The sequence below is a fragment of the Marmota monax genome, unplaced genomic scaffold, assembly GCF_021218885.2.
Source record: "Marmota monax isolate L192 unplaced genomic scaffold, Marmota_monax_Labrador192_F-V1.1 WCK01_AAM20220418_F8-fsc00836, whole genome shotgun sequence".
NCBI classification, from domain to species: Eukaryota; Metazoa; Chordata; class Mammalia; order Rodentia; family Sciuridae; genus Marmota; species Marmota monax.
In genome coordinates, this window is record NW_026694093.1 from 85325 (window position 1) to 97297 (window position 11973).

At 45.7% G+C, this 11973-nt stretch overlaps 1 protein-coding gene across 2 annotated transcripts in view; it reads left to right on the forward strand.

Moving 5' to 3' along the window:
• Positions 1 to 11610, forward strand: part of Tmem185a (transmembrane protein 185A) — a 39910-nt gene extending 28300 nt beyond the window's left edge. For both annotated transcript variants that reach the window (XM_046465068.2, XM_046465069.2), the window contains exons 4-7: positions 4241 to 4324; positions 7910 to 8086; positions 8657 to 8780; positions 9915 to 11610. In XM_046465068.2, coding sequence (XP_046321024.1) covers positions 4241 to 4324; positions 7910 to 8086; positions 8657 to 8780; positions 9915 to 10159 — 630 coding nt within the window. In that variant the 3' untranslated portion in view covers positions 10160 to 11610. The remainder of the gene's footprint in view (positions 1 to 4240; positions 4325 to 7909; positions 8087 to 8656; positions 8781 to 9914) is intronic.
• The last annotated feature ends 363 nt before the right edge of the window (positions 11611 to 11973 follow it).

The window sequence follows — 11973 nt, forward strand, 5'->3', positions numbered from 1 at the left end:
AGAGTAAACTTTATCATAGGTATGTATATATTGGGGAAAAAAACAGAGTATGTCATTTTGGCACTATCTGTGGTCTCAGGCATCCTCTGGGAGTCTTGGATCATAACCCTGTGAATAAGGGAGAAAAACTTTAGGTGCCTTGTGGAAGAGAATTATAGGAAGGAGACTGATATTGGTTTGGAAGGGAACATAGGAGCTGTAGGGTAAGCCTTAGCTTTAGGTGTACTTTTACCCCAGGTGTAGGTTTGAGAGGAAATTGCTGAGAGAGAGAGAGAGAGAGAGAGAGAGAGAGAGAGAGGTGCTGATGGAACAAGGCACTGTGAGATCCAGAGGGAACAGAATTAAGAAAACCAGGAAGGGCTTGGCCTTGAAAGGGGTGATCTTCCCCTCTAGAACTGGCAGAAATCTTAGCATTGGATGTGGCTGATGGGTAGATGTGGACTATGAAAGTAGGTACTTCTCTCAGCCTACCCTCACCACCCCTGCAGTTCCCTAATCGTTTGACAAGTCAGCTACTTCTCTTCTGCACTGCTTCTCTCTAGCTGATTGCTGGGGACTGCTAAAGAAAGTCACCTGACTCATAGACTAAGTCACCATCTTGAGCCAGACCATGCATTAACAGAGCCATAGCACTCAGGCCCCCAAAGGGTAAAGATTGGTTTTGGGATAAAGGTGGGGAAGGTCTTACTTCTCACCCATGGCCTGCTTGGGAGGGAATAAGTAACCCTTGATGGTGTGGGCCTCCTGGAAATAAGTGTCTGAAGAAGAGTATTAAGAAATAATGCAAAAGACACAGAAAATATTTTTTAAAGTAAGTGCTTGGTGGGTGGAAAAGACCTGATGGGTCTGATCTTAATAAATGGGAAAAGCCCACAAATGCTTTGTTTGTAGTGAAACACACCAAAGGAACTTATTGTGAGAAGGGGTTCTTCAAGGTAAACAAGAAGTAAGAGGCTGTGGGAAGTTGGCCTGGTTGGGGCCTTATCACTTGCACAGTAATTCTTCCTCCTCCAGGCAGCTGGTGCCTCAAGGCTATTTAGGCTGCACTGGTATCTCTTTTACCCAAGGCTAGCAGGCATATAAATTCAAGGCCATGAACTCATGAATTCCATGCCGGGAATGAGCCCCATTAACACCCATTAACACCTGCACTTGCAAATGGGTGTATCTTTCTACACCTTTGCATGGGAAGATTCCAAGATGCTGCAGTCAAGCTGTCCAAGGCTATGGAGTTCAAAGCAATAATTTGTCACTCCCAACACTTACTCTTTCTATGAATAAAGTGCAGGCATGCATGCAGTACATTACCTACCAAATAACTGGTATTAAAATTTCATGAGGGGTACAATTAGAAAACAAATTTATAATGTGGCTTCTTGGAATGCAGTAATTAAAGTGAAGTTGAGCAGCATTGAACAGACCCTCATGGTATCTGTGCAGCCTGGTAATATCTGTATGTGTATCGTATTCCAGGGCCATTCACAAACACTCTGCCCATCTGAAAGACCAGTCTGTTTTCTTCCTTCCCTCTTTGTGGACATATCCGTTCAGTACTCTGGATCTTAGCCAAACTTACACCAACTTTGCTCTCTGTCATCTGAAAAAGAAAAGAAAGCAGCTAGAGCAAGCCCCTCTGAGGCCTGGGTTCCACTCTCATGCTTTCTCCTTCCTGTTCACAGGCGAGCTTCTTGAAATCTGCTATTCTATCCTTAGTGCTCTGTTACTTTCTCCTGATCTCTGCTCAGCCCTGTTTTCAGGGAACTGGCATGAGTGCCCAAGGCCAAGTTCCAGTGGGCATCGGGTAGTCCTCGTCTTTTTCGTCCTGGGCTTCCAACACTGCAGAGTGTTTCTTGACTGGCATTTCCCTGGCTTCTGATCCTTGGTCCCTCTGGCTGCCTCTGGCTTGAATTCCTTTGCTGAGTTCTTCCTCCCCCTACTCCTTATGAATTGCTATTTCTTAACATTTCTCTTTCTCCTCACTATTTTTACTTAATTGGAATGATCTTCTTGACATGCCTGCTTTTGCTAACCCTCAGGAAGCTATTGCCACCTAAATTCCTATTTCAGAACTCACTTTTCTGCATCAGCTCAAGATTTCCTCCCTCTTGGACTCCAGAGTAGCTCATATGTGACTAGAGCATAAAGATGGAAGTCCACACTTCTGGGGGAAAGGAAACCTGCACACAGGTGTGGGGCTAAACAAGCTACACCCTCATCACTCAAGGCATGCTCCAGGCACCTTAGCGTACTCAAGGGGCACCAAGGATAATGGACACTTTGAAGGAAACACCGATCCTTGACATCTGTTGGGATACCACACAAACCACTAGCTCAGTTTTATTTGTATTATTAGTTCACACCCATTCCTTTTGAATACTGTATCTTTAAAGAGCTGAGTTTTTGGAAGTTGCTATGATTAGAAGCTAGCACTAATGGGAAAATGCAGCAGAAGAATGGGTAATGAAAATGGAAGTGCCATATCTAATTCCAAGATTTGGGAAATTGTGCACCACCTAGCAGGCACAAAATCTCAGTAGGAATATGTTTTGTGTGCTTTTTAAAAATAATATAATTATATTTTTCTTTTGACTTAGGTGATTTATTTATTTTTCAAAGTGATTAGTATGGAAATACTAAATTTATACCTAATTTCCTAATTCAATGGAACTATTAGTTATTTCTTTTGGCCAAGAGATCTGTGAAAGAATTACAAAGTCACCAAATGTCCTATGGACTGAGAACTTTGGGGAATCTCTGGGCCAGGTCACAGATTTTTGTTCTATAGACAAAGACAAGGACTTTCTCCAAAAAGAAGAGCACCCCAGAGGCCATTTGAACAGAGGGTCATCCAGCTAGAGCTGTGAAAGTATTGCGGGGTTGATGACATTGGAGGACTAGTGAGGTAGTCCTGATCAGGATAAAGAGTGGAGGGCAGGCTCAAGAGAAGTTTAGATAGGAGAATGGACAGGTGCTGGTGACTGAATATGAGTGTGGGGGAAAAAACAGAGGGCACTTCCCAGGTTTGTGATTTGGGGAATCAGGATGCTATGGTGACTTACAGTTAAAGAAAGGAGAAGGACAGGGTTTAAAGTGCTGGGGGTAACAAGCTCAGTTGGGGATCAGCTTCATTCATAATGCCCCTAGGAAAGCCTAGTTCCTAGTGGCATCTGTTGCAGCTGGGTCTGATGCACAGCAGGAAGGCTAGCCTGGAGAACCGACCACTAGGCCGTAATACAAGCTGGGGAGTGACTGAAACTTCTCAATACCCAGAATGGAGTGAATGAAAAGGCTGAGTTTTAGGTTCTGAGTAGCATCAGAAAGAACCTAAGAAGAAAGGAGTGTCAGAGCACTTAGAGGTTGCCAAGACTATGTAGTGGAATCCTTGAAGTTCTGAAGGAGAGGTACAAAAAGAAAGGAATAGTCAGCCATAGCATATGTGAAGAGACATTTAGGAGGATGTGAGTGTAAGTGTTCTGCTGCCTCCTGGTATTGGTGACATTGATGAAGGAAGTTTCCTGATTGGGTGGTGATGTAGGCAGAGGCCAGATCACATGGTGGGGGGATTAGGATGGTAGTAAGGCAGTAGGGGCTCATATAACCATTTCTTTCTCACAAAGCTGGGCTCTAGTAGAAAAAGGAAGTAAGGCTGAGAGGGTTACTGAATCATGGGGGGTGGGATTATTTGGAGTTGGGGTTGCTTTTGCTTTTAATGGGAAATGTTTAACTTGTTTCTTGCTGGAAAGCATCAAAGACATAGTTAAGATAAATGATGCAGTAAAAAATCTATAATTAATGGCTTGATATGACAGGGTCTTCAAGGAGCTGAAAAGGAAGGTATGGGATGTAGGGTTGAGTCCTGGATATAAGAAAAACGAACTACAAGGGTGGTTATAAATAGAGATGATTGTAGATAGGGACAGGAAGGAAGCATGGGGAGTCCACTGTGGATTGCCTTTCTTTCTCACTATACCTAGAAACAAGATCATCATTGAGCCAGCAATGATCAGGCCTTTACTCAAAAAAGGCCAGGGCAAGCATTAAGCAGAGGGATGAGGTAGGAGCGCATTTCTCTTTGGTATAGCATTGCTGTGCTCTTCTCATGTGGAAAATCAGGAGTTTCCAATGTAATGCGATATAGTTTTACTGTATTACAGTTTGCATTGCCTTTTAGTGTGTTAACCAAATAACTGTAGTATTGAATGCAACTTATAGTTTAACTGATTCTTCTCTTCATTTGTAGTTAGAAATCCTGTGTTCTGTCAACATTCTCCAGTTTATATTCATTGCCTTAAGACTGGACAAGATCATCCACTGGCCCTGGCTTGTATGTAACTTTTTAAATCCTTAAATAAATGCTTTCATTATAAAAGTAATTCATGTTCATTGTAGGAAACTTGGAGAAGACAGACAAGTATAGGTAATAAACTAATAATCACCTATAATACTGTCACTAGGAGATAATATGATTAGTATTTTATATTCCCTTGTTTTATATAAAAATTATACTGCATGTAAAGTTTTATATCCTGATTTTTTATATAAATTCAGTTGATTCATTCTTCAGTTATATCTATCAGACTATCATTTATAAATAATTCTGTTGTTGCCAGTGTTTGCAGTTTTAAAATATGCTGCATTGGCAATATACATTTACATTTACATATATGTGTGTGTAAATATATATATATATACACACACATATATATATATATCATATATATATTCACATATATGTATTTAAGTTTTTAAAAGTTTTAATTGACATATAATATGCATATTTAGGGGTGCAGTGTGACATTCCAATAGTGTTTTCAATGGGTAATGATCAGATCAGTATATTTGGCATATCTGTTACCTTAGACAGTTATCATTTCTTTGTGTTGGGAACTGTCAGATTCCTCTACTAGCAGCATGAAATATTCAATCTATTTTTGTTAACCATAGTTATCTTACTATACTATAAACATTTATACTCCTGCATAATCTGAAGTATATAATTTGATGCATAAAAATTCTTGTTGGTATGTTTACTCTCTCCTTAGGAATTTCTCCAGAAACAGTATTACTGGGCTATGGGGTTGGAGATTTTTAAGATTCTTAAATACAAATATTATGCTGCCACCTTGCTTTGTCAAAAACCTGTACCAGTTTACACTCTTGCTAGGGGTGGGATCATAACTCAAGCTTCTATACTGTGTTTTCATTTAATGCATATCAGGTTAAAATTGACTGTGAATGAAGGTGTGCATGTGTAGATGGAGGGAAGGATACACAGGTAAATTGCAAGCCACAAATTAGAGAATGTAGTGTTGTTTCAACTAGTGAGTGCATAGAAAGAAGATTGGGAGCAAAGGCAGGAGTATGCCATGGCTTCCCTGCTGCTTGATTGTGCACTTTTGCATACAATACCAAATAAAACATATAGTTAAAAAAGAAAAGTATTCATTTCAGTACATGGAAGAAAATAAGGGAGCATGGACTCCAAAGTATAAGGAAATATGAGATTTACCTCTTTCACCCAAAGTCTTTGATAAAACGTAATGAAAAATGTTGCTTAGGCATCCATCCTACATCTTCAGGGTAATATAGCTAGAAAATGGTAATTTGATTGAAAACTGCTTCCAGCCAAGACAAAGCTCTTAGTATAAGGTACAATCAGGAAAAAAATAGATTTGGAATTTTGAATATATTTGCACAAGTGAACACAGGGATTTTAAACCCTCAATCCTGTATAGCTTCTAGTGCATGAAGCAGTCGGATTACATATCTCCCAAGTGAAAGCAAATGAGGCTATTAAGATCCCTGTCATGCCACCCATGAAAGGAAATCCAATAAATAAGTCATCACAGTTGTGCTTTAGAAGGAGAAAGACAAACTACATATAGTTTTTAGCAGAACTTACAATCAAGAACTTCAAGCTAATCAAGAAGAGGAAAAAATCATCTAACAATTAAAAATCATAGATCTAAAATTAAAATGTACACCTCTAGAACTATTAGAAGAAAAGATAGGACAAAAATTTTAGAGCCTACAATTAGGTGGAAAGTTTGTAGAAATGGTGCTGATAGGGCTGGGGCTATGGCTCAGCAGTAGTGCACTTGCCTGGTATGTGTGAGACTGGATTTGATTCTCAGCACCACATATAAATAAATAAATAAAATAAAGGTCTATCAACAATTAAAAAAAAATAAAAGAAATGGCGCCAAAATGTGGTTCACAAAACAAAGAAAGAGAAACTCAGAATTCCTAAAATTAAAATGAAATGAAAGACAAGTCACAGACTGGGAGACACATTTTTTAACTATCAAAACTTTTTCTTGCATTCAAAACATAGGAAGATTACTAAAAAAAAAAAAAAAAAAAAAAACCCTCAACAATGAGAAAACAAACACCTGATTTAAAAATTGACAAAATTGTGAATTGAACAGATAATTTACAAAGAAGATATATACATGATTACTACGCAAAACCATGGTGAGGTCCTTCTACACGTTAATCACAGTGATGAAAAAAAAAATCTGGCAATAGCAAGTGCTGGAGATACTGCAAAGAAAGGGGCATATTCTTGCATTACTGCCAGGAAAGCAAGACTGTTTAGGCACTCTGAAAAGTAGTTTGGCAATTTTTATATAGTTAAACATGTACTTACCATGTGATCTAGCACTACAAATATAAAGCCACACAAAAACACAGATATAAAGCCTTATAGTGGCACTGATGGTGATACAAGGAGTTAGAAACTAACTTCAGCAAGTAGTGTGATAAACTGGTCATCCATATAGTGGAATGTCATTAACAATGAAAGGGAACAACCTGTGGCTATATGAAGAGCTTAAATGAATTCCAAAGACATTATGCTGATTGGGAGAAGCTAGTCTCAAGTACTTGGTATATAATCCCATCATACAACATTCTCATTTAGAAAAACAGATCACTAACAGATTAGGGTTCTGATGGGGTGATAAAGTAACAATGAAGGAGCAGCATAAGGAAGTTTTATAGGGTGACAGTACTATTATATGTGCTACCTACAGCTATACATATGTGCACTTGTTAGAACTCTTTTAAGTCTATGCCCCAAACCAATCAGCTCTATTGTATGATCCCTAAGGAAAGAAAGGAACAAGGGAAGAGTAGCCTGAGGGGTCAGGGTAGGAGGGTGGGGAGATGTCAAGGGAGGCTGGCCAGGCTATGCCCCCAGGGCTTCTCCTGTGGGCTCAAGTGTGGGTAAGGCAATGTCATTCTGCTGGGACCAATACATACAGACACAGAGCATGCCTGGCATGGTGGCAAGGTTGGAGTAGCGCGATGCAGCCAGCGTGAATCTGCCAAGGTCACTAACTTGGAGGGGGTATAGGATCTCTAGAAGCCTAGGCGGCTAAAGGTGCTGGAGGACGTGGTCCCAAAGGTGTCCTCAAGTTCTTCCAGCAGGTTGTAGATATTTGGTGTGGTGAGAGTGTGTGAGGTGTGCGCACAGGGGCCCAGGCAACCCTGGTCCCTGCAGTACCTGCGATGCCAGCAGAGGCAGGCGGGGCCAGACTGCATGTGTGAGAGAGGGGAAGTGGGGGTGAGTGGGAAGCGGGGACTGGGGCGCTGAGCACAGGAGTCCTGAGTGAGGGAGTGCGGACTCTGAGTGAAGACTCTAGGAACCCAGAGGCCAAGGCCCAGAAGCAACACCTTTCCCCAAAGAAGAGGCGCCTGGGACATAGCGTTTCCTGCAGCAGGCCCCGTGGTGAACATGCTGCAGGTTTCTTTCCCATGCTGCCCTCACAGCAGTGCTGGGCAATGGGACTGTCCTCAGTCAGGCTTGCACTGTCTTAACTGAGAGACCAGCAGGGTGGTGACAGTGGCACCCACTGGAGGTTGGGCAGAAGCTCTAAAGACATCTGCTGTCTGCTTCTCCCCGCAGGTGGTGTGTGTCCCCCTGTGGATCCTCATGTCCTTTCTGTGCCTCGTGGTCCTCTATTACATCGTGTGGTCGGTCTTGTTCCTGCGCTCCATGGATGTGATTGCAGAACAGCGCAGGACGCACATCACCATGGCACTGAGCTGGATGACCATCGTCGTGCCTCTCCTTACTTTCGAGGTAAGCACCTGGGAAATCTGTCCGGCCCGCAAGCCCACCCTCCCCCATGACGACATCCTGCCTACCTGGAAAGGCAGCCCGCCAGCCCTCGACATGGTGGTGTGCCCCGTGGAGGTCTGCAGAGAAGGGCAGGGACATGGGCAAGTCCTCTCTTTCTCCTAGGCACGGGGCGGAGAGCAGTGCACCTCTCCAGCCACCATGCATCTGGAGGCGTGCACCTTCTGCTTCTAGGAAGGGAGAGTTTGAAGTCATCACTATGTATTGGAGTCCCGTAGAGAATTCTACAGTGGACACAGTTGGCTTCTTACAACCAACACCAGGAATGTTTCCCATGAAACCCCTGGTGGTGACAGTTTTCCAAGTGGGTGGACTTTTGCTTGGTCCTGAACAAGCAGGCCAGCGGGCGGGCACCTGGTTGCTCCCCACGGGAAGCATGCTTTTCTGCCCTTGCCAGGTGACTCTCCCTCTTCCGAGACCTAATAAGGGAGGAGGTGTGTAGTGGGGCAGCTTCAGACTTTGTTCCTTTCCAAGTGACACATTGACAGGACCCTGACTGTGTCTCTTCTCTAGATCTTGCTGGTTCATAAACTGGACGGCCACAATGCTTTCTCTTGCATTCCAATATTTGTGCCCCTGTGGCTGTCGTTGATCACACTGATGGCAACCACATTCGGACAGAAGGGCGGAAACCACTGTACGTACTCTGTGCCTGAGAAGCACTGGGGAGGGGTGTGTGTGTGTGTGTGTGTGTGTGTGTGTGAGAGAGAGAGAGAGAGAGAGAGAGAGACAGAGAGAGAGAGAGAGAGAGAGAGAGAGAGAGAGAGAGAGAAGGGGGAGGGGCTCTGCTCTATGGAAGGATGAGTCAGAGGGCTCTGATTTAGGAATAGCCATGGGGACTCTAGGGCTGAAGAAGGTCAGGCACCTCCCAAGGCAAGGCCAGCTGTCACCCTTGCTTTGTACTGGCCTGCACCCCAGCTCTCCTCCAGGCCGTGCATGCCTTGATTACAGGCAGGACCATATAAGGCAGGCTGGCTCTCCGAGCTCCTGTGCCCTCCTCTGCAACCCAGGTCTCGTGAGGCTAGATGAAAAGTCCTCGTCTGCCCAGAGAACCTGGGGAATCCTCCCAGGTCTCTTTTTGTGCCTCCCTTCCCCAGTGTCAGTCTGGACATCACAGATTCTGCTCAGTTGTACGTGGCCAGAACACTCTGCATCTCTTCCTGCATGCTGACACATGGATTCAAAATCATGTTTGCAGAGGGTCCTACCTCACAAGGCAGTGAGCACCAGTGCATGGACCCCAGAGCACTGCCCTTGCGGAAGCTCGGGGCACTGCCAAGAGCAGCCCAAGCTGCTGCTTTGCTGCTCTTGCCCTGGGAGAGCCAGCACTGAGCCAAGTCTCCTGAGATGCAGAGAGGGAGAGCTGACCTCAGGGAAGTGACTTTGAGGAGGGCCCATGAGCGGTAGTTCATGTGCTCTAGTGCCCAACCGAATCCCTGGAGGGCCAGCTCAAGTGGTGTTCCTGGCCCAACCCTAGCCCAGCCCACCCCAACGCTTCTGAATCAGGAAGGCTAACCCCTGAGCCGCAGAATCACATCCTAAGAGCACCCCAGGAATGCCCTTGCCGAGAATTTGGATCCTCACTTTGAGAACCTTGGAGCTGGAGGGATTAATTCTTCCTCCACTGGCCCTGCAGAGCCTGGTCGGCCATCATCTCCGAGGAAGCTTGGGAAGCATTACATAGTGAGGGTAAAGCTTCCTGTTGAGTAAAGAGAACAAGAAGGAAATCCACGGAGACTAGCATTTGAAAAGGAAAATTCTTCTTTTTCAGGGTGGTTTGGTATTCGCAAAGATTTCTGCCAGTTTCTGCTTGAAGTCTTCCCATTTTTGAGAGAGTATGGAAACATTTCCTATGATCTCCACCATGAAGACAACGAAGAAACTGATGAAATCCCAGCTCCAGAGCCTCCTAAAATCGCCCCTATGTTTCGCAAGAAGGCCAGGGTGGTTATTACACAGAGCCCTGGAAAATACGTCCTGCCCCCTCCCAAGTTAAATATCGAAATGCCAGACTAAAGGACACCGGCAGGGCCAGAGCATGAGTGGACTGGGACGCACGCTCTCTCCCTCCCTCTGCCTCTCCTTCACCCTCCTTCCCCGAGACCCCGAGTGGAGCTGGGCCTCTAGGGATGTCCATCTCATGCCTCGTTTGCATTCAGTGCCAATCAGCTGCTCACCACGTCGGGATACAGAGGTGGCGGGGAGGGTTGGGGGTGTCTGTGGATATGATGCCAGGGGCCGCGAAGGAGAGAGAAGAACCGAATTCCATGAGAGCGGGTGTCTTAAGGCACCTTCTCTTGCCCATGGTACCACCTGGGAATGGCTGCTCCTGAGACCTGCAGGGGGAGATTCTGTCTACAGGACAGCTTCACAGGGCTGAAATTCCTGTGGCAAGTGTTGGTGGAAGTGGTTTCCTACAGGGCCGCCTCCCTGGACAGCTCCGAGCTGTCCCGCTGCAGGTCGGCAGTGGGGACTGTAACTGGGTCTGAGTGTACCTGGTGTTTCCGCACAGCCCCGCCGCCATGCTTAGCCCTGTCCCTGCAGTGGAGGGCTTTCCCTTTGGGCGTGCTGACAGTGGTTTCCACGGCCGCCTCCGTGAGCCCTTCCCAGTGGAGTGACTCCATGCCTGTACAGTATTTATACGGATATTTTAGCATTGTAATGTACAGTGTCAAATCCTAGTTCTGTACAGCGTACTCTGTTAAAAGTATTTTTTTACAAGCTTGTGCCCGAGACGGACGTGTTCTGCTGCAGAAGTTGGAGTCGGTGCCAGCCCTGCCCCACCTCAGAGTTGTGCCGGGCCTTCACAGGACATCACCACTTACACCTGGAATTCTGTCACGTGCATAGCCCTGCTCCTGCCAGCAGAGCCACAGCAAGCAGGAAATGACCTGTGTGTTTCCTCACGTTGGGGAAATCAGGCTGGGAATAACCTAGAAAGCAGTGCTCGGGCCAGGACACGAGGGAAGGTTGCCAGGAGCAGACACATTCACAGATTCCCATGGGGGCTGGGGTCTGTAGCATTCTGCCTGCCGGCAAGGAGAGCACCTTACACCTGGCCAGTGCTGTCACCTGTGAGCACAGTTTCTCTCTCCTCTGCTGTGACAGCCCAGAACACGTCCAGTCCTGCCAGTGGAGTAACGTCCAGTCCTGCCAGTGGAGTAGCCTTCTGCCGAGAATCAAATAGGTCCTTCGTGCAGGTGGGTGGAGAGGACCATTGACGAGCCCGCTCAAGAGGCAAGTGCAGGTTTTCATGTGGGCAACTGCTAAATGGCCTCAAGCAGGCCTAATGGAAGTCCATCACGTCCCTGACTCTGCCGCTGGCGCTGGCCTGTTGCCAGTCTGCTATGTTTCAGAGGAAAGGGGGGAATGGTGTACCTTTCCTGCTTGGTGTGTAAAAAATGTAGTTATGTCCACTATTTTTGCTCCCTGTAGTTGCTCAATAAACCAGTTCCTTGTTTTACATACTCACCGAGTACACCTTGTTTTGTAGACAGCCGGGGAACGGGAATTGCGCTTAGCCAGTGGCAAAGGCAGCCGAGACTGGCAGGGGTGTGGGAATGTCCTTTATAAGGAGTCTCTCCATGAGGGACAGTGCCAGGGGTGTGCAGAGGGAAAGAGGGAGTGGTCAAGATTCTGTGGTTGTCTCGGTGATGCCACACTGCCGTTGTTAGATCTCAGGAGGTTTTGCTCAGTGTCCCTGGGCTGGCTGGCACTGTACACGTGGAATTGCCTTTGTAGTGGCCCTGGGGTACTCACTTTGATCGTGTGGGTAGCAGAGAGTTGCTTACCTCCCAGATGCTCTGTGTTTCCCTCTCGCCCGAGCTGCC